General features: G+C 30.2%; 2 protein-coding genes and 1 pseudogene across 2 annotated transcripts; 1 reads left to right on the top strand and 2 right to left on the bottom strand.

Annotated features, from left to right (window-relative positions):
• Window positions 1-5,760: 5,760 nt before the first annotated feature.
• Window positions 5,761-7,322, bottom strand: LOC112595312. The gene is made up of 2 exons (XM_025340457.1): window positions 7,251-7,322; window positions 5,761-7,086 (listed from the first exon to the last, which is right to left on the bottom strand). Exons 1-2 carry the CDS (start codon window positions 7,320-7,322, stop codon window positions 5,761-5,763), a joined length of 1,398 nt encoding a protein of 465 aa, XP_025196242.1.
• A 2,616-nt stretch (window positions 7,323-9,938) lies between these two features.
• LOC112595313 (zinc finger BED domain-containing protein 1-like) lies at window positions 9,939-14,615 on the top strand. The gene is made up of 7 exons (XM_025340458.1): window positions 9,939-10,152; window positions 10,935-11,052; window positions 11,393-11,527; window positions 12,591-13,417; window positions 13,503-13,598; window positions 14,044-14,294; window positions 14,550-14,615. The coding sequence occupies exons 1-7, from the start codon at window positions 9,939-9,941 to the stop codon at window positions 14,613-14,615; spliced, it is 1,707 nt and encodes a 568-aa protein (XP_025196243.1).
• A 7,589-nt stretch (window positions 14,616-22,204) lies between these two features.
• Window positions 22,205-23,201, bottom strand: LOC112595346 (annotated as a pseudogene).
• Window positions 23,202-23,407: the final 206 nt, after the last annotated feature.

The following is a 23,407-nucleotide window of genomic DNA, read 5'->3' on the forward strand; positions in this document are numbered from 1 at the left end:
GGTTATCGGTGAAGCGGTTATGTGTTATGATAAAAGTATGTCAGTGACGGGTTTTCGACGCGATGACTACATAATTTTGATTTTGATTGTAAAAATATACTTTAAATAATAATTTGTAAAAATATAGAAATATAATAATTTACAATAAATAATAAGTAATAACTAATAACATTATATGTATGTATATATACATACATAGTACATTATTATACAAATAGATTTCAAAAATGTATCCCCTCTGAATAACGAACACCTCCAAATAACGGACAAAATGTTGGTGACCAAGAGTGTCCACTATTCAGAGATTTCACTGTACCTACTATATTTTAAAACTATGTATGAATACAGTATCTAATGCTTTATGTAACCTAACTATTATGTATTTTATTTATAAAAAGAAATTATAATGATCAAGTGAGGGCATACCATTTAATTATTTGCATAAATTTGGTAAAAAATAAATTTTACATTGCTTAGTAAGTATAGTATGTATTACACTTTTTGTTAGCAGATACCTGCTAATAAAATACAAAATAATAACAACATTGATACTAATGTAAATTTATGTGTGTAAATATATTATTTTTAACTGATTGCCGCAACTTTCTAAAGTTTGGCATACATTTCTTATAGTGCGTTAATCAAGTTATATTTATATACTCAATAAATTTACAATTTCTCCTTTACGCCAACATTGATTGTAATACAGCCATCGCACTTAAGGACTACTGGTGATTGCGAGAGTAACGCCTTAGCAAAATGGGTTTGATTCGAGCGGGAAACCGCCGAGCCCTAGTCAAGGCAGTTCATTAAAGCATCTAAGTTAAGGTGGCGCCCCGGGAAGATTGTCGAGGTGTCTGGCTCTAAGAAGCTCACTTCAGCCTCCCAACTGGACGAGGTAACTCCAAGATTATGTAAAGGGGCAGAGTGTCACTAGGGTAAAGACGAGACGAACTCGTGAGACCCCGTCACACACGGAAAGATGGTAAAAACTGTTCACTTGAAAATCAAAAACTCGAATTGATTTAAACTATTTTACTTACAGAACATCAGACAATATCAACATCAGGAGATATAACAATCCGCCGCAAGCGCATTGCTCAGACAGGTATCGACATACACTGAGTGATGACAGATAGGTAGACCCTCAAATACCGTTTTCAAAATAAATTTATTTATTTTATATATACAAAAGCATCAGGCAAACAACGAAAAAAGGTGTATTACACCTGTGATAACTGACCACTAGACATTCGAATTCGATCTTCAACATTCTCATCACCGTTTATTAAGGCATTTAAAATGACACTGCCAAAGTGTAAAGCCATCAAATCAATGGTGAAAATATCATTATCACAGGTTAAGTCACGAGACCTAACTATTGACTACTATACTTTTATAACTACGGTTTTTCTAAAGTCTTGTATTCAACCTAATGTATTCACTGAAATAAAGTTTCACTAGAACCCTTCAAAGGTAGCTTCTAAAAAATCAAAATCGAGCATCACCAGCCACTAGTAAAATTAATAAAAGCATATGTCAATGCCTAGATAAAAATCTTACCTTTGAGATTGATAAAATATAAATTTACATAAATTACAAAGTTAACGACATAAAAGGGATTCAGTAGACCGAAAAATTTTCTATAATCTATGAATGTAAAACGAAGACAAGAACTGAAAGTCTTCTGAAACTCTAAAAAACGTTTCCAAAAACCTTCCGAAACTGAATCTGAGTACCAGAAATAAATGGTTAAAAGGGTTCTCGATATATAGTATCCTATATCCAAATAAAACAAATGATAAATATTGGGCTATATAATAATTATAGAGGAGAGGACTCTGTAAATATTATATAAACTATAATTACATCTTTAGTTAATGTGTTAATTTAGTTTTATTATTATTATTATTTTTTTTTTTTTTTTATGGTATAAACAAATCTTGTTTACATACTCGTACAGTTATATGTTTATATTTTTTAATAATCGATTTCGTTTCATTCTAATTTATTCATTCATCTCTTTAAAGAAGAATATTTTAGCTTTGCATTATTATTTCAATTAAATCTATTTTTTTTTAATGATTGATTATATTTTTTTACGGTAAAATTCATATGGTTAAAGGGTTTTCGTTTTATACGAGTAATATACTATATCCAGTGGTGGCGGCGGCGTTGGCGGTTTTAGAATTACAAGGACTAGAGTGTAAGTCATATTAGCTATATACATTGATTTCATTATTATGGATTTCATTGTAAGATAATAACAATAACAAAAATTACTTTTTTAAAGAATGTTACTTGTAATAGAGTTAAGAAATCGATTATAAATAATTTATATAAAATAAATAATAAAAATTAGGCAATATTATGATTTTGGATGAAAGGATTATGTAAATATTATATAAACTATACTTATATCTTTAGTTTATTTGTTATTATTGTTTTTTTTCTTGTATTAACAAACTAGTTTACCTACACTTGTATGCTTATATTTTTTAATAATCGATTTCATTTTATTCTATATTAATCATTCATCTCTTTATAGAAGAAAAATTTAGCTTTGCATAAATATCTCAATTAAATCTAATTTTTTTTAATGGTTGTGTTGTCGCCGGGACAGCACGTGCAATTCCGAGCCGTTTGCTGCCACGACTCGCGGTGTGCTGAGGATAAAAAGGGTTACTCTAAGCAGTATAATATATACAATTATAGAAATACAGTGTAATAAAAAAAAAACCATATATTTCACCACAATGATTAATATGAGAATTGATTAAATAAAAAAAAAGGGCGCCCAAAACAAGTTACTGAAAATATCGTAACATATATATACATATAAAATAAAAATTGGAGAGAGTATATAATCAGGTTCACGTAGCGTGATACACAATAATAATAAAATATAAGAAATATAAACAACCAAAAGGACGACCTGGTAACTTCTACACTTCCCTCCGGATATGAAAAGATGATTGTCAGTCCACTGACGGATGATACTGGTCCAAAACCGATGGAATCCGCACGTATATGGTACGACCAAAATAACCACCAAGGTTTATAGCGGCGGCACACGGCGACACGCACAAAGTTATATATAAAAAAAAACAATGTGGAGGAACAACCAACTAGGTTGCCTTCCAAAAAAAAAGTTTTACGTCGCAACACGCGTGAAGGCGACGGGCAACACACCTAGATATGTACCGTCCGGTGGTTGCAAAAAGACACTGACCACGTATATTATATTAAAAAGGTCGACGGGCAAAACCAGCCGGATCCATATCTGTCTTGCGACGATTATATCGCACATGAGATAATTATGAGACGATAGCGGAGTCTTGTGGCGGCGGTAGGGAAGATGTACGTTTATCTGAACCGGCGGGCAATTAAAAGATACCGAATTCGAACAGGTTGATTATATTTTTTTACGATAAAATTCATTTTGTAATCATTAGATTAATATTTTTTAATAAGGGCTCAACGTTTGGATAATGAAAATATAATTTTTTATTTTGTTTATCACAATTTTGGTGTTTGATATACATTCCCTTTCTTCAATTATTTTTGGCATAAATTATACTGATTAACAATAACAAAATTTATTGAACATATCATACCTCTTAAACACTGAAAAACGTTTAAGAGTTCATCAATTCGGAGTATCCAACACCAGGAACGTATGGTTAAAGGGTTGTCGTTTTATAATATACTATAACCAGTGGTGGCGGCGGCGCTGGCAGTTTGACGTTCAAAAGGACTAGGGTATAAAACATAATAGCTAAAATTTCAAGAGTTTACCCGATTCTAAATCACCAATACCAGGAACGTATGGTTAAAGGGTATTCGTTTTATAATATACTATATCCAGTAGTGGCGGCGGCGTTGGTGGTTTTATGTTCACAAGGACTAGAATATAAGTCATATTAGCTATAAACATTGATTTCATTATTATGGATTTTATTGTAAGATAATAACAATAACGGTAATTATTTTTTTAAATAATGTTACTTGTAATATAGTTAAGAAATCGATTAAAAATAATTAATACAAAATAAATGATAATAGTTGGGCAATATCATGATTTTGGATGAGAGGATAATGTAAAATATATTATATAAACTATATTTACATCTTGAGTTTATTTGTTAATTTTTTTTTTCTATTGAAACAATCCAGATCAAATATAACTGTATGCTTATATTTTTTAATAATCGATTTCATTTCATTCTATACTAATCATTCATCTCTTTATAGAAGAAAATTTAGCTTTGCATTAATATCTCAATAATTATAATCTAATTTTTTTAATGTTTGATTATATTTTTTTTACAGTAAAATTCATTTTGTAATCATTGGATTAATGTTTTTAATGAGAGCTTAACGTTTGGTTAATGAAAATATAATTTTTTTTTTGTTAATCACATTTTTGGTATTTGATATTCATTCCCCAGACTTTAATTATTATTTTTGGCATAAATTATACTGATTGACAGTAACGGAAAGACAATTACGGAATTTATTGATCATATTATACCTCTTAAACACTGAAAAACGTGTAAGAGTTCTCCCGATTCGGAGTCTCCAATACCAGGAACTTATAGTTAAAAGGTTCTCGTTTTATATTATACTATATTCAGTGGTAACGGTGGCGTTGGCGGTTTTAGGCTCAAAGGACTAGGGTATAAGTCATATTAGCTAAGTTTTCAAGAAATCAATCTATTTGGAGTCTACAATACCAGGAACGTATGGTTCAAGGGTTCTCGTTTTATAGTATCCTATATTCAGTGGTGGCGTCCGCATTGGCAGTTTAACGTTTACAAGGACAAGGGTATAAGTCATATTAACTATATACAATGATTTCATTATCATGGATTTCTATTGTACGATAATAACAATAACAGTCATCACCTTTCTAAAGAATTTTACTTGTAATATCGGTAAAATAATTGATTATTTAAATAAAATAAATGATTATCAACTATATTTACATCTTAAGTTAATTTGTTAATTTTTTTGTTTCTAGTATCAACAATCCAGTCTATATATAATTGTATGCTTATATTTTATAATAATCGACTTGATTTCCTGCCTAATTTCATCATTCATCTTTTTATAAAAGAAAGATTTAGCTTTGCAATAATATCTCGAATAACTGTAATTTGTTATTGTATGTTTATATTTTATTACAATAAAGGATATTTTTTAATTATTGAATTAATATTTTTAATGATGGCTTAACGTTTGGTTAATAAAATATAATTCTTTTTTTGTTTTTCACAGTATTGGTATTTACGCGTCGCTATCGATAGCCACAGCCGTGTATACATATGATCATAATAATTATTACCTATAATGTTATAACCAATAGTTTTTTCTTTACTATTTCTTATACTTTTACCTTATTGTTATACACAATGCCTACATTGTATACAAATACTATTAAAGCTAAATAGGTATCAATACATGTAATTTTAGTAGGGAATTAAAGCTAAAAAATAAATACAAATTTCATATTTAAAAAAATTAATATTTAAAATATTAAAAAGTTATTATTTTTAAACAGTTATTTACAAAAATTAAGGTCATATTTACAAAAATTACTTATACATTTATACAGTTATTTACAAAAATTAAAGTCATATTTACAAAAATTACTTATACATTTATACAGTTATTTACAAAAATTAAAGTCACATTTACAAAAATTACTTATACAATTGTACAGTTATTTACAAAAATTAAGGTCATATTTACAAAAATTTATTCACTATCTGAATCCATTTCAGATGATGTATTTCTGGTGATAGTCATCAACAAATTATCTGATTTCTTCGCGGACAAGACCTCATCTATGATATTGTCGACTTCATAAAATTTTGTTTCTTCCTTTTTGGTGTGGCTTATAAAACTTTTCCACATTTCTGCATCAACTTGTTTTATGCCCTCTAATAATAATTGTTTTACATCTGGAAGCTTGTAAGTGGTATTATTCATACGGACATAGTTTTTCACTGATGACCAAGCCAGCTCAATGGGGTTTAGCTCACAGTGATATGGCGGGAGTCGTAATATTGTATGATTATTGACTTTTGCAATTTCGTCAATAACATACTTATTATGTAGTGGCTTCAAACATTTGACAAAGAGTAGAAGTTGAGGGATGATCATTGAGTGATTTATCACTTCTCCTTTATCTTCCAACCACTTGATAATATCCGCCTTTCGGGTATTGGATGTTGGGGCTTTGTCGATTTTGACTGAATGGTAGAATGCATTGTCCATAACGATTACGGAATTCGGTTGTAGTAGAGGTAGAATGCCCTCCATCCACTCACGAAATATGTCCCCGTTCATTTCATCATGGTAATCATTTGTGTTTTTTTTGGATTCGAAACACAATAAACCTCCGGGTAGAAACCCATCTTCTGAGCCGATATGGAGTACAATGAGACGTTTGCCCTTACCCGAGGGATTAACAGCACCTGTCGATAGACCTTTTTGGAATGCGTCCCGGTGAGATTGTACTGTTATGTCAACCCACGTTTTCGATGTACAATCGCCAGCATTCACCCATGTTTCGTCGAGGAAATAAATATGTCGACCTTCTTCTCGATATTTTTTAAGGTATTCCAAATACATTCTACGCCACACAACAATTTCATTTTTTTCAGTCATAGCACTGTTCTTACTGCGTTTACTGTACCGGAAATCTAAATCTTTCAAAAGATGAAATAAATTGGTACGCGATATTGCTGGCAAACTTTTGTCGGCTGATACGGCTTGGTGGATTTTATCGACCGTTGGAATTTCACGACGAAACCAAATGCTATGCACGTGCCTGCGTACTGCGCTTTTATCAAATTCATCAAAAAGATCACGAAAAGATTTTTTGTTACGTGTCTGTTTTGGAGCAGCTACTGTATTTGTCTCCTTGTACGTTCTAATTATTGTCTGGATTGAACGTTCGCCAACACCCAATGTTTCCGATATTTGTTTTCGAATTTGTCTCACGGAGGTGCAAGTATCGTTCATTACTATAGTTTTATACATATTTACAATCCGGATTCTTACTTCCTCATTTATAGGCTAAAAAAAAAAATATTTAAAAATACGTTTTAATAAAAATACTGTCTTGGTAGATGTATATTTTATAATTGAGATCAAATACTATTTTATTTAAATACTTTTGATATTTAAAAAAAAAAAGTTATAACTTATTTATATATAAATTATTTGTATATAATACTCACTTTTCCCATTTTATGTTTTTTAACTGGTGATGGGACATATTGAGCATCTTCATCAATAGAACTGCTTGCCATGTTTAATGAATATTTCACAAAATAATAGGTAAAAAAAAATTATAAATTACGGAGCGTGCGCTGTGTTTGGATGTGTTACGGGCGGAATGAACGTCTGCACCACTTGTGGTACCGTAAAATCGTGAACAGGGAACACGTGCGATATTATTATTCACTTCGTATACACCTTGGCGGCGGCAGCACGCCAAACATCAGCGCCCACCGTGGCAATAGACATGCGCGAACCAGACGAGTTTTCGTCGGTCGAGTGGACAAGGTTATTTTGAATAGGGTATATATCCGGTGGTGGCGGCGGAGCTGGTGGTTTAACGTTCACAAGGACAAGGGTATAAGTCATATTAGCTATATACATTGATTTCATTATCATGGATTTCTATTGTACGATAATAACTATAAATTATTTAAATTAAATATATGATTATCAACTATATTTACATCCTAAGTTGATTTGTTATTTTTTTTGTTTCTAGTATCAACAATCCAGTTTACATATAATTGAATGCTTATATTTTTTAATAATCTACTTCATTTCATTACAATTTTAATCATTAAATATTATTATTGAAGCAATTATTCAGCTTTGCATTAATATCTAAAATAACTCTACTTTTTATAATGTTTGTTTATATTTTGTTATGGTAGAGGTCATTTTGTAATTATTGAATGAATATTTTTAATGATGGCTTAACTTTTGGTTAATGAAAATATAATTCCTTTTTTGTTTATCATAGTTTTGGTATTTGTTATTCATTTCATTGACTTATATTATATTTGTCATAAATTATACAGATTGACATTAACTGCTAGTTAATTACAGGGTTTATTGAACATATCATACCTCTTAAACACTGAAAAACATGTAAGAGTTCTCCCGATTCGGAGTCTCCAATACCAGGAACGTATTGTTAAAGGGTTCTCGTTTTATAGTATCCTATGTTCAGTGTTGGCGTCTGCAATGCCAGTTTAACATTTACAAGGACAAGGGAATAAGTCATATTAGCTTTATGTGTATACAATGATTTCATTATCATGGATTTCTATTGTACGATAATAACAATAACAGTCATTTCTTTTCTAAGGAATTTTACTTGTAATATCGGTAAAAAAATTTATTATTTAAATAAAATAAATGATTATTTATATAAAAAGACTTCATCATCGCTTAGCCGGAACTGCTGAATCTATGGATATGAAATTTTCAGTAAATGTACTTATTACTATGTATAGGCGCATTAAGAAAGGATTTTTCGAAATTCGCATTTTAAAGGGTAAAAAGAGCATAAAATAGTTAATTTTTAATTATCGGTGAGTGAGGTTTGCGGTACGGCAGCTGTCGACGCGCGGTGGTTAGACGTGGCCGCCCAAATTTCTCCTTCCGTGTCACCACCGCCGCGCCACCGACCTGTTTAATACCGAACCAAAAATAAACCGAACGACGAACCGATATATAGATAAGTCTCGGATACTCAAAACTTTATGGATAACACATTATATTATTAATTTCGATTTTAAAATAACACAGTAGCATGTGTCAATAATGATTCTGTTATATTTTTCCATAATCGACAACGCGCACAGGTTTTTCCTACAGTAGTAGTGGAGGTAGGCATGCTGTCGTACGCTTGCACCATACACGTGTAGCGTTTTTATTTCATTTGTATGACGAATTCACGACTGGCGAACTGTTTCACGTATACTTACTTTCAAATTTATACTATAGTAAATAAACACGTAGGTACACTTATTAGTGAAGTGTTTTACTTTTTATTGTAGTATTCGGGGCATGCTGTGAAGTCGTGAAACGCCTTTAGCGTTTACGCATACACAAGGTGTTTTACTTATCATTTTTGAAAAATAACTCGTTTTCGTATATTATGCAACTCAGTTTTTGTTTTTATGTTAATGTTTATATTTTTCAACTACAGAGTTATAATTTTTTGGGTTCCTATACTTTATTTCAACATTTCATCGATTAGAATTGTATCATATAATTTATTTTCGAAATATAAAAATAAAATAATTTTTTGCCGACTTCTGATTTTTACAATATATGAGCAACCTAGGATCAGTGGAGGAACTAAGGGTGGGGGGGAATCCGGGGATTGATCCCCAGACGTAAAATGTTTGGTGGGCGTAATTTTTTGTGGGCCTTTATTTAATGTTTATTGTTAGAAGTTATAAAACTATTTTTATTTCTCATAATTTGTTTATGATATAATAATAGCCATATTTAAAAGAATGAAAAATAATTTAGTGATAGGCACAACCGAGTAAATACTATCGAACTACTCGATAGTTTTAACTATCTAATTATTCGATTGTTTTATAAAACTATCGAATATTATTGGTTTAAAAATGCACGACCAATAACAATCGACTATCGAAAAACTATCTAACTATCGAAATATTGAAAACTAATCGAACTAAAAAAAATAAAAAATATGTTGAACTATTGATTGAAAACAGCGCTTATCAATTACCAAATATTATCAATAATTATGATAATTTTGATTTGATTAATTTCGATATACTCATCAATTTGTCATTTGAGATTCGAGTCATTCGACTATCGTGGTTTGTTTTTTAGTTTTTTATTTTTGTCAAGTTATCTTTGAAATGTCGATCCCAAAGTCGAATAGTTCAATCGCTTGGAAGCATTTTATTAGAGACCCAAATACCTCAGATGAGGCCATTTGTAAGCACTGTAAAAAATCCTATAAACGATCAAATGGAACTACTAATCTGTTGGACCATTTAAAAAGAAAACATTTTACTGTGTTAAACCGCTGTAATTTGCAACAACAGATCGAAGATGATTCAAATCGACCTGGTAAGTGATACCTATTTAGATTTTAAAACATCCTGAAAGTAAAAGATTCTAGTGGAATTAGTAATTAATAATTTAGTATTTACTTCAAAATCTCATTAGTTTGTTACGTACCGTGTTATTTTAACACATATATTATACGGAGAGGTGACGCGTATACCGATGGGATAATATATTCAAACCGTGTAGCACCAACGGATAGGGCGAACACTTGCACATCGTGTTATTTAATATAATAATTAAGACTTGATCACACGTCCTGGACTTCTCAGAATAGATGAGTAAACGATAGTGTTAACATTGAACTATTTAATATAACAATTAAGACTTGATCACACGTCTTGGATTTCTTAGAATCGATGAAATCGCAGGAAAGGCACCCAACTGAATAATACATTTAATTTAGAGAGCTCCTTTAGGTCATCGGAAGTCGCCACCTCCCCAGTTACCACTCTTGACGGTTAACCATATATAAGGGAGACCGGGGCCAGAGCTCAGCAGACGGTTAGGGATATTCGAGACGCTCAGAGGCAGGTTGTAACACCACTCACGGTCTCGTCTATCAGTATTTCAGAGGCAGGTCGTAACACCACTCATTCCATCTTGTGCTTATATAATTATTGTATTCTTGTACGAGTTCATTGTATTAAATAAAGACTTAATCTTTTAACTTGCAAACATTAGTATTTCTATTTCTACGTTGATATATGAATCGACGTTGACATAAGGGACGCAACAAGTTAACTAAAATAATATTGTAATTTTTATTTTTATTTTTTAAATAGGAATATCAGGGGAACATTCACAATCTGCAAGTGTTCCGCCTTATAGTAGTTCAGTAACTGTGACCAATAATTATGTTGAAAGTGGCAAAAAACACAAACAATTATTTTTGTCTGACAGGTAAGATTATAAACTATAATATTAATTTCTAATAATAAATTTTCAGAATGTCATGTTAATAACACTATTAATTTGTATATATGTTAATTTTATACTATTAAAACAAACTAGATTTCAGTATATGTTTTACAATTTAATTTAATTGTATATGTTGGCATTTATTTATATTTATAATTTATATACTTGTACCTATTATATATTACGATATATTTTATATGTATGTGGCTTATCCAGCAGTCAGTAGTGAGTACTGAGTAGTACAAATTATAGCAATTGGATATTATGTATTTACTATTTGGCAATTATTTACAATTCTTAAATTAAATTTTTTAGTTTACAGGTTTGATTATTATCCAACTGGTTTGGAGTGCAATTATTTGTTAAGAGAAAACTCTCTTTTGTTTGCTATTAAGTACCAAACTATTATAAAAACCAAAAATCTTAGAGTATGGCTTATCGGCATCATAAGCACTAAGTATTTCAAAATAAAAGGAAGTAACTTTATTATTACTATTACTATGTACTGTATGATTTATATTATTTAATTATTTAATTATTTTCTATACATGGCTGTGGGACGCTAGTCGGTAATCGTCGCGGGCTTATCGCATTGACGACCGAGCGACCCCACATCCACTTTTATATTATATAATTTTATATTGTGTACGGCGTGTGTGTGTGAGGCGACCCGACGACGGGTAATATTTTGCTATTTATATATATTTGTCAATAATTATTATTATATGTTTTACTGTCGTCGCCCGTCGGCCGTAGTCAGTTCTCCGCCACACTGCGATATGTGTAGACGTATGCAACATAGTTTTTTTTGTTAAATAAAATATAAAAAGAGGCAGATTATGTTTTCCTTTTAGTTGCCTACAGTACTACTATCTTAGTTTTTTCATAAACCTTTTTCAATGGTTAACATTTTAAGTTTGTAATTAATATTATTGCAAGTTATTACATTTAATTGTTGTAGTAGTTTTTCATATAATGTTTAAATTTTTAATTTCATTGATAGCATGTATTTATGTACTAAGCATTTTCAAGGTTTATCTTTATACTCTGTCTCATACTCTCATATAAAAGTAACTTCAGGCAGCGACCAGTTTTTGTCGAGCAGCAGTCTGTCAACCTACTTTGTCGACTGCCTGTATGCCTGCTTTGTTTTAGCCATGCCCCTGGCAGTGTGCTCAAGCCTATCGCTTGAGGTTACTCTTATATGATGAGTCCGAGTATAGTAGTACAGAGTTCATAATTTTTGAATTCTTAAGTCTAGCATTTTATCTCAATAGATGCCTATATCACAATTTATATTTCTTTTAAGATTTGGTACACCATCAGAAAGCCAAGTGACAGCATTCCATGAAGCATTGAAGCTATTGTGAAAATGATAGCCGAAGACCTACAACCACTGTCTATTGTTGAAAACTCAGGATTTCGCAATATGATCCAGCTCTTGGACTCCAAATAATAATTAAATAATAAAAAAAACTTCAATTTTCCTATTATTTTTAATTATTGTTTACTTATTTCAGATATGAAATTCCTAGTAGACAAACACTTGGAAGAACAATAATTCCAAAAATGTATTTGGCTGTTCAACATAAAGTTGAAACTATGCTTAATAATGCTAGAGACGTAGCGATCACTACTGATATTTGGACGTCAATAAACACCGACTCGTATATAACTATGACTGTTCATTTTCTCATCCAAACACAGTTAAAAGCTTTGGTTCTATGCACCAAAAAATTGGAATGCAGCCATACTGCTGTTAATATTTGTGACCTTATGACAGAGGAATTGAACAAATGGAATGTTTTAAATAAAGTTTTTGCTGTGGTAACCGATGGCGGACCGAATATTAAAGCTGCAGTTAGGCTTATGAATTTAAGTCATGTGCCTTGTACTGCACATAAACTCAATTTAATTGTTCAACAGTCTCTACTGTTGTCTGACAATGAAGAGACTAGACCAAGTACTAATGCAAATGAAAATGATTTAAAAAATCTACTAAAGAAGTGTCGAGCCATTGTTGGATTTTTTAAGAGAAGCGAAGTTGCTAACAGAATGTTGATGAATAAACAACAGCAGCTTGGTTTTGAAACAGTGCTAAAATTAAACCAAGATATACGTACTTGGTGGAATAACACATTTTTCATGTTGGAAAGACTTATAAAACTAAAAGAACCTCTAACTATTGTTATGATAACATTAAAAGATGCTCCATGTCATCTAAGTTCCGATGAATGGAGTATAATTGATGATGTTGTACCATTATTAAGGCCATTTGATAAAGTAACTGTTGAGCTCTCTGCTGAACAATATCCCACTATCTCAACAGTTATTCCATTAATACGAGGTAATTACTAATTAATTGATTTTTCTGTGTATAATTTAATATTTATATTTTATATTAAATATTATTTATTATTTATTATTTATAGGTTTGCAAATGTCATTAGGTTCAAAAAATCCATCAACGCTACTGGGAAGTTTTATAAAACAGAGACTGATAGACAAAACTGCTAAGCGTTTTGAGAGTATAGAAAAACAAGGATTGACACCGCATTTTTCTAGAGCCACATTGTTAGACCCAAGATTTCAGAAAGTTGCCTTTGGATTGGAGCAGAATGCTAACGATACAGAGGCAGTTTTGATTACTGAAACGGCTGCTTTGATTAAAAATGTATCAAACACTGGTAAATATTAAATTAAAATTATTTGTTATAAAATCTTTAAGGTAAAATTACTAATTAGATAGTATTATTATTTTATATTATTTTAGTATAACTTTATGGAAAAATAAATAGCTTATAAAATGAAAATATATACCAAATGTGTTCCATCTTTAATACATTTCAATAAAAATATTATAAGTCTAAAATGTAATTTGATTAAATCTTTTTTTAGAAAAAATGCAATTTTAAATTTTAAAATTTTTTAATACTTATACTAAGTAATCATATTATACCTACTTATTTACAGAACAAGCTACACAAGAAGTTGATGGAAATGAAGAAGTCGATAATGTGTGGAGTTTTTTGCAATCTAGAGTGACAAATGTTCAATCACAAACAACGAAAACAAGTAGTGCTACATCCTTAATGAGGCAGTACATAAGTATGCCTCATCAAGATTTTAAGAGCAATGTGGCTAAGTTTTGGAATGAACACAAGGTTGTATTAGCTCCACTGAGTGACATTGCGCTTAAGTATTCCATTGTTCCAGCAACCTCGGTTTTTTCAAAAGCAGGGCAAATACTAAGCGCTCGGCGCAATAGGTTATTGCCTAAAAATTTAGATTCATTAATATTTTTAAACAAAAATATGTAAGTTTAATCTTTAATACAACAAATTGTGATATGAAATTAGTGACAAAGTATTTGAAAAGGTAAAAAGGAATATGATTTATAATTTAAAAATGAAGAAATATATTTTATTTAATTTTGTTATAGTTTGAAATAGACATTTATTTATTTATTTATTTTGCAGAAACAATATTCAACTGGTTTGAAGATTCAACACATTTTACCTCTGGAAGGTCATATAAGAGATTAGGTCCTTGGTTTTAATATTTATTTTAAAAATATGTCTGGAACAAGGTTTTAAGTAATTATCTTGGCTCATAAATTTGCAATTTTTAGATATTTAATACATATATATATTTATAGCTGAGATAAGGTAAGTATGAAACATAGGATGGACAATGACAACCTGCTTGCTGCATAATACATTTCAACTTGTACCAATGTGGCAATATACCTAATCCTGACTCCTAGTCCTTGGACGGATATTTTTAATTGTTGTAGCATATTTGAATCCTATGAAATTTTGATTACATATTAATAAAAATTTTAAAAAATAAATATTTTGTTTCCTTTCTTTAGTTAAAGCTCTAGCCAGTTGGTTTGGATAAAATTTATACTTTTATAGTGTTTAAGTATATTATCCACTGTCCTTCTATTACAAATCACACATAGCGAAAGTGTATTAACAGTTAATATTATTAAATCCTCATATTTTACCAATCACAAAGTTACCTAAAATATACTAACCCTCAATTTTCTTCTCATAAGTCATAATACGATTCTATACAAAATATACAATGCTTAATAATATTTAAAATATCTATTCGATCAAAAAAAACACTCGGTAGTTTTTCAAACTATCGATAGTTTAAAAATACCGGTAGTCAAAATTAGTCGGTTTCCACTAACGAATGAAAACCATCGAGTAATTCATTCGATGGTTTTAATAACAATCGACGAATAATAATATCTATTCGATAGATAAATCACTTGGTAGTTATTCAAACTATCGATAGTCAAAACTAGTCGGTTGTGCCCATCACTAAAAAATATTAAATAAAATCATACACAGCGTAAAATAATCATCATTCTATTATTAATTATTATTTATTGAAGCACGTATAGCTGCGCAATCGGCGTACATCGACGGCACATATTACATATAGAGACGGACAAATAATAAAAATTAAATATAAACATATATTTTAAACAATAAGTATGATCGTTATCGACTATCGTCGACGAACAACGACGACATTGACAAAAATAACACAAAATTAATTTCCAGTGATAAATGCATTATTCTGTCATTTTTCATTTATATTTTGTACCTATGTAATTTTACTGTGTTGTCGTTTTTGTGCATATTTTTTAATATTGTAATATTATATTAATAATCCAGATTCGTCATTTTGATCATCGATCTAGACTCTAGAGATTTAGACATCTATTTAACGGTAAGATTATGAATAAATTCGTATAAGTATACATGTACTGGTATATAGGTTCTATAATTATTAAGATTCTGAGTTAAACTAGGTGCATGTATTGATATTTTATGCTGTGTTTACATTAAAATTACTTATGCCTACAACGTACGATACATTACGTATATCTGTAGGTATATTAAAAATTAAGTTAATATTGTATAATATTATGCATTATAATATTTACCAAGATGTTTATACATTTGTTTATGTTTTAAAAAAAAATATTTGGTTTTCAATGTTTTGTTTTTATTTTTACTTTTATAAATTGTTTAATTTAATTTAATTTTTTATTGGTCTTAATTGTGTACCTTTATCAAAATAAGAGATTTTATATTTCACCAAAAGGTCTATTATAATTGAGGCGTATAGAACTAAAACAACAAAAGCATTTTTATACAAAACAGTCAATAATTAAAATTTGATTATTTTCAACATATTTTTTTCTTATAAAATCTATTCTATGGACAATAATAAATTCATTTTTTATATATTAATCATACATCTTTTTTTAACAGCATTAATTTTTTTTTTTTTTTTTTGTAAGAATTATTTGAATGAACAATTTTTTAAATTAAAAGGTTCTTTCATTGAATTAAACAAGTTTATTATTAATAAATTTAATAGTTAGCAAATAGCAATGTAAAAATCAGAATAACTTTTATTTAGTTTAATTATTGTAACACAAGCAATAACATGATTCTATGAGTAAGAACTAGCTCGATATTTTTAACTGTGTTAGTTAACATTAATATGTGTTTAAAAGTCAATAAGAATGTAGTACGTTTGTAATTTGAATTCCAGTTATTAGAAAACAATCGTAGGGAAAGATATTTTAGTCCTGGTCTATGATTGGGCGTAATTTTAATATTTTCCCCGGGTGTAAAAAATCTTAGTTCCGCCTCTGCCTAGGATCAACATGACAACATATCTAAAAGCAGCCCGTAATAAATATAAAAACTGATAAAATAAAAGTTATAGTATGTTACACAAAAAAAACTGTACACGGGCGAAGCCGGGTTATTCAGCTTGTCAACTATATTTACATTGTTCGCGCAAGTTATCGGGTGCGATAAATTCAAAATAGATTTTATGGCCCTAATCGCGACTCCTCTCCTCTGAAGTCGATAGCCCTTATGATACGTATATTATTTTGAGATCGATTGCCCGATAGTAATGTCGGATTAGTAGGTCAACGGCACTCATAATCAAATATCTTTACGGAAATATAAAATCCGTAAAGATTATGTACAAGATATTGCCCTACCTCACGTGATATACTGTCAATGGCCACTAATTTCGGATAGCATATTTTTGGTGATGTCGGAGCCACCGACATGAAGAAAAGACACTCCTCCGTGCGACGCTTTTGAGGTAACAAGCTGTCGTCACGTTGCCGCCTCAGACTCGGATCGTCTTGTGAATTTTGTAAATTGTCTAAGTGTGCGCTAGCTTTAGACTCGTCCTTCTCCTACTAGTTCGGTTTTTTTTGTGTGTTGCATTTTTGCTTGTAACTTAAAACGTTTAACCGTCTCGCGTTCCGAGCCATATATATATATATCGTTGTCGCGGTCTCCGCACTCCGTTAAACCTAAATATATATAATATATATACATTGTGTCTTGCGGTCTTCGTTTTGTACTGATGCATTGTCGTCCCGATCATCGCTGAATTAATATAATATTATATCGCGATTTCCGTTGTGTAACGATCGGCCGGCATGTGTAAATTGTAAGTGCCATTTGCTATCAATTTATTATCATTGTTTTGGTTGCCCGTTGTTGTGCCGTCGCGCACAGGAAGAAGAAACAGCCGACCAGTGGCCTGACTGTCGCCGTCAATTGATCACCTGCCAACGGCAATATCTGTATTGGAACGGGAGTCACGTAAATACTGTTATCTTTTTATACATATATCATATTATTATGCAAATTGTACCACGATTTTTTTTATATCGTGTTTGTTCGAGTATTATTATTATTATTATTATTATTATTATATTATCATCACGACGATAGTGATTGTAATTGTAACATCATTTATCCTAATATCAATTATTGTTGTGTAAACACTTCGTCGTCGGTGATAATTTAATTCACGTGTTGTAATATTATATTTTGTCTTAAATACGTTAAGTACGGCTCGGATGTTTATATTTTGTGTGGTCACCTCTCATTAGGCAATTCTCCACGATTAATCATATTTATTCTTTCGGTGGTGTAGTCATCGAGGCCGACCACTGAATTGTAGGAGCCTCGTGGCTAAACATATATCTTAAGTTAATTTGTTAATTTTGTTTTTTTACCCGACTGCGGAAGAAGTAGGGTAATGTGTTTAGGTGTAATGTATGTATGTTCCCACCTAGCGCCCAAACTAATGAATCGATTTTGATGAAACAAAAAGTAAAATAATCTGTGAGCTTACGAGAGTGTTCTTAGCTCGGTTTTATAGTCATGACTCATGAGAGGTGGAATTCTTTTTTATATGACTGCCGCGGCCGTACCCGTTATTAATAGATAACGATCGTCGTCGCCGGTTACCCGTACGTCTTGCTCCGCCCGTTATTAACAGATAACGATCGTGGTCACCGGTGCTATGATACAGCGACAAATAAAAACCATTAGGGAAACCCAGTTCATTTATATACCGTATACGAGTTTATATAAATAAATATTATATATACGGAATACGATGGACTTAGGGGCTTTGGCAAAATAGAGAGAAAGATGTTGCCGCTACTATTATGCTGGGCTGTAACAATTCATAAATTACAAGGAACAACCTTAGATCGTGCCGTCATAGATCTCGGTGATAAACTGCCAAAGGACAGGCTTACATGGCAATAAGTCGAGTAAGATCCTTAGATGGTTTGGCTATAAGTAACTTAAACCCTTGTAAGTTATTGAAACATCCTCACGATGAAAATTCATTAAATGAATTGGCTCGTTTAAGGGGTCTACAAAAATAATAACAAAAATAAAAAAAATTATTTAACAAAAAAAACCCAACTTCGGTAAAATACATATAAAAAAAATAAATGAAAACATTTGGAATAGATAAAACTACTTACATATAATAAACGAAACAGAAAATTAATTCATGACTATTCTAAGTATTAATAAATTAACATTAAATTGTGTTGTAGTCGGGTGCCTTATTAGTTGAACAATAATAATAATACTACGATTAAAACGTATATATAATAATATACAAGCTGAATAACCGGCTTCTCCCGTGTACAGTTTTTTGTGTAACCTACTATAACTTTTATTTTATCAGTTTTTATATTTATTACGGGCTGCTTTTAGATATGTTGATCCTAGGTTGCTCATATATTGTAAAAATCAGAAGTCGGCAAAAAATTACTTTATTTTAATATTTTGAAGACAAATTGTAAAATACAATTCTAATTGACAAAATGTTGAAATAAAATATACCCAAAAAATTATAACTTTCTATAATTGAAAAAAATGTTTTACGTATTATTATAATTATTATTATCATTGATTATAGAAATTCTATAATCAATGTTATTACTATTATTAGTATTATTCTTATTATTACTATTTTTACTTCTTATTATTATTGTAACATTATTATATACATTATGGTGTTAATAAAATTAAAAACCCATCAATATTTATATTGACATATTTTGTTCATCTCAATACCTCTTTATAAACAGTATTTTCGGCACTGCCTACCCCCACTACTACTCCTGTTGGAAAAGCCTGTGAGCGTCGTCGATTATGGCAAGAGTTATAATAGAATCATAAATGACACATGACACCGTGTTATTTTAAAATCGAAATTAATAATATAATGTGTTATCCATAAAGTTTTGAGTATCCGAGACTTATCTATATATTATCTGCTCGTCGTTCGGTTTATTTTCGGTTCGGTATTAAGCATGTCGGTGGCGCGGTAGTGCGCGGTGTCGGCGACGGCTGCCGTACCGCGAACTTCACCCACCGATAATTAAAAATTAACTATTTTATGCTCTTTTTATCCTTTAAAATGCGAATTTCGAAAAATTCTTTCTTAGTGCGCCTATACATAGTAATAAGTACATTTACTGAAAATTTCATATCCATAGCTTCAGCAGTTCCGGCTAGGCGATGATGAATCACCCAGGACAAGTCTCTTTATATATACAGATATAGTAACAAATGATAACTAATAAATAAAGTAAGAAACGGCCTTACTAAACTTAAATATGGGCTATCAAAGAAAAATCTCAATCACCATACTTATTAATAGAACGTCGTCACCATAATGCAGAAAGAAAATAAAATAAAATGGCCGACCAATTATACAAAACCATATTTTTTAATAACTTATAACAATTTCTCAAATCAACGAATACCTATACCCATTATTTTAATAGAATACAACGTAATGTTAGTTGGGTTATTTAAAGTATAACACATCATTGTTGTTCAACTAACGACGGCACCCGACTACAACAAAATTTAATGTTAATTTATTAATACTTAGAATAATAATTATGAATTAATTTTTTCTGTTTAGTTTATTATATGTAGGTAGTTTTATCTATTTCAAATTTTTATTTATTTTTTTTTTATATGTATTTTACCGAAGTTGGGTTTTTTTTTGTTAAATAATTATTATTTTTTCTAGGATCAACATAACTACGTTTAAAAATACAATTATTACGTTTATACAATTGAATGTCTTAAAAAAATTATTTCTTTTGGCGACGATACCGCCGATACCGGTACACGTTCGCTTAACGATTACCATTTGTCACGGTCCACAAACATTCTTATCTGTTATCATGATTATTATTTCGTGAACGCGATAAGAGAACGGTACACTGATAAACGACGTCGAGTATTCACTATTCGACCGTACTCCGTTTCCGTTCAATTTTTTGAGTCGGTCCTTTGCACTGTTGTCTGTTTCGTGTTGTACTACTTACCAACTTATCGTCCACTGTATGTCTGTATAGCCGTTTAGACGTTTGGGTTTCAAACGGCATAAATGTTTGAATCTCATTACAGCGTGTCTCCGTTATTGGCGTTACTCCAAAAACTGTGTCCTCGAATCACTATGACTGCGAATTCGTTCGCCGACGAATCGATTTGACTTGGGACTATGTACTTCGAAATATGAAACAAAAAACGGAAATAGCTGTTAGCGTCATATTAAGACGTAGCCCCCTTACTCGATTTGGAACCGCTTGTGCTGTGTTGAAAACGTTTTTTGATTCAAACACTGTAGAACGGCCAAGAGTTTGAATTGACTGTTTGATTAAAATGTAAGGTGAAACATTTGGTATCCACAACCGATGCTTACGTCAATGATTCAATAACATAGATATTTAGCCGTGTAGCTAGTGTGATAGTATCAGACTGTCAAAGTCACACAATCTCAAAAATTTAAAAATTTCTTGGATTTGTGTCAGTGGTTATAGCTACACTAGCACAGTTTATATAAGCATCTAATATTCTTATTTTTATTAAATTTATAATACATTAGGCTTTGTTTCAAGTTGTATATGTTGCAAAGATGCTGGTTGATAATGTACACGTTATTTTGGATATGTGCCATTATAGATATATTCATTGACTGTAATATTGGTACTTGTATAAATTATTATGTCTGCCGTTTAAGTCATTTCTATGTCTTATAGTTCTTTTCTGTTTAACAACATCAGGTTAATACCTATATTCTTTTTACCTTAATTCTATCAATAGTACAGGTGTCATATGCTATCAACACTAATAAGGTTATCTATGCATTTTCCCATAGCAAGAACTTCATAAACTCACATACAAGTACTCAAACACAAACAATTTAGTGTTTATGGAGACGCTATTATTACTATTTAGCACATGATAAAATTAAGTGAAATTTTGAGAAAGCACAAACCACACACGAGCGAAGCTGGATAATTCAGCTTTTAATATATTAACAGTTCAAATCGAAAAATTTGGTTGGTCTTTTAAATATATTAGGAATACTTGATGTTTTCTAATATTGGTATGTTGATAAGTAACAATAATATATTGATCTTAATATGATGAATACTTTGTTCAACATGAGATATAACCCAGCAGTCAGGCAATACCCTTTCATCAAAAACATTGAATTATCCATCAGTAGCCTTCCATTAAGTAATGGCACATCCTAATGCACAAGTAGCCGTTGAAGTTACTATTTATATAAAATAGAGTACATGTCTTAAATAAATTAAATATTTACATAGAAAGCATTATAAAATAAATATTACTAATAATAATAATATATAAAAGTATTTATTTATTAAGAAATTATAATATTAAATTTTTGTTCATAATAATTAAACTTTAAAACTGCATGTATTTAGGTTTAAAAAAAGTATGATTAAAAAAACTGGTTTATAATTAATAAATTTTAAATTAGAGAAGATTATAAAAATGAATCAGTTGTTTCTGATTAGTGTGTCAATTGAAATTTTCATTCTTCATAAAACATTACGATGTTTGTTGTTGCTAATAAATAGATTCCATCAAAGAAATTTATTTCGATCATCAAATAACCACTAGAAAAAAAAAAAATTACAATTACAAGAGACTATTAATGTAAAATAATATAATTATTTTAATATATAATATATACCTAGATGTTTATATACTATAAAAGACTTATAATTTTATAATTAAAATATTAAGACAATCATTTATTAACATAGATAATAATAATGATTTTAAAAATTAAACCACATTTTTTGATTTTTTAAGTCTACGTACACCCAATGTATTATTTTGAAAAAATTTAAATACAAATTAAGTAAATATCATATCCCATACCACTTTATTACATTTTTAAATATGATAAATTTTTACTTTATTAAAATAAAAATAAATTTAGTTTTACTTTAATTTAGAATGAGTCAAGTAGGTACCTTAAAAGATTTGCAGATGCAGATGTAATATCCTGTTTACGTATGAAAGTTGTGTCCTATGTTTCAACCAAATTGGCTAAAACAGTGTCGAAATCGGATTCCCATTCTTCAATACAATTGCCCTAAAACATATTTTTAAATTAAAAAATAACCACCTATAGGAAAAAATTAAGATTAATACATTTAGACTATTTTGTAAAAAATCTATAATATTTTAGTTAGTACCTGAAAATACTCCCTGTGTTTCAACTTAAGATAATCTATTCGATTCGAAGACGAAAAGTCTATAGTCCTGTTCATAGCTCTGCTATCCAATGATTTTGCAGGTAGTATGGCATGGTATTGTAAAAAGGGCATCGCGCTGAAATAATATTATTATATAATCATAGACCTATGTAAAAGGTTATAAGATTTATGTATATAATATTTATCATCTGTATCGTGTTCTTATCAATTGCGTGAAATGGATTGATGGCAATTTGATAAGATTCGTGAAATGGATTTACATTTTATAAATACCGTACGTATCATTATCTTTATATATATATATTAGTATAAGGCAATGTGCGATGTAAATGATGTACGATGTACGGTCAATTGTCGCATAAAATTATAGACCAGACACCTGTATTTTATATTTCAAGC

The sequence above is a fragment of the Melanaphis sacchari genome, unplaced genomic scaffold, assembly GCF_002803265.2.
Source record: "Melanaphis sacchari strain LSU unplaced genomic scaffold, SCAv2.0 Contig26_pilon_pilon, whole genome shotgun sequence".
NCBI lineage: Eukaryota > Metazoa > Arthropoda > Insecta > Hemiptera > Aphididae > Melanaphis > Melanaphis sacchari.

Excerpts from the sequence above, each read along its gene's own strand:
- LOC112595312 (XM_025340457.1), bottom strand. The coding sequence starts at position 7,322 with ATGGCAAGCAGTTCTATTGATGAAGATGCTCAATATGTCCCATCACCA. Across the intron at positions 7,087-7,250 it reads AAAAACATAAAATGGGAAAA|CCTATAAATGAGGAAGTAAG; the intron begins GTGAGTATTATA and ends TTTTTTTTTTAG.
- LOC112595313 (XM_025340458.1), top strand. The coding sequence starts at position 9,939 with ATGTCGATCCCAAAGTCGAATAGTTCAATCGCTTGGAAGCATTTTATT. Across the intron at positions 11,053-11,392 it reads CAATTATTTTTGTCTGACAG|GTTTGATTATTATCCAACTG; the intron begins GTAAGATTATAA and ends TTTAGTTTACAG. Across the intron at positions 13,418-13,502 it reads AGTTATTCCATTAATACGAG|GTTTGCAAATGTCATTAGGT; the intron begins GTAATTACTAAT and ends TATTATTTATAG.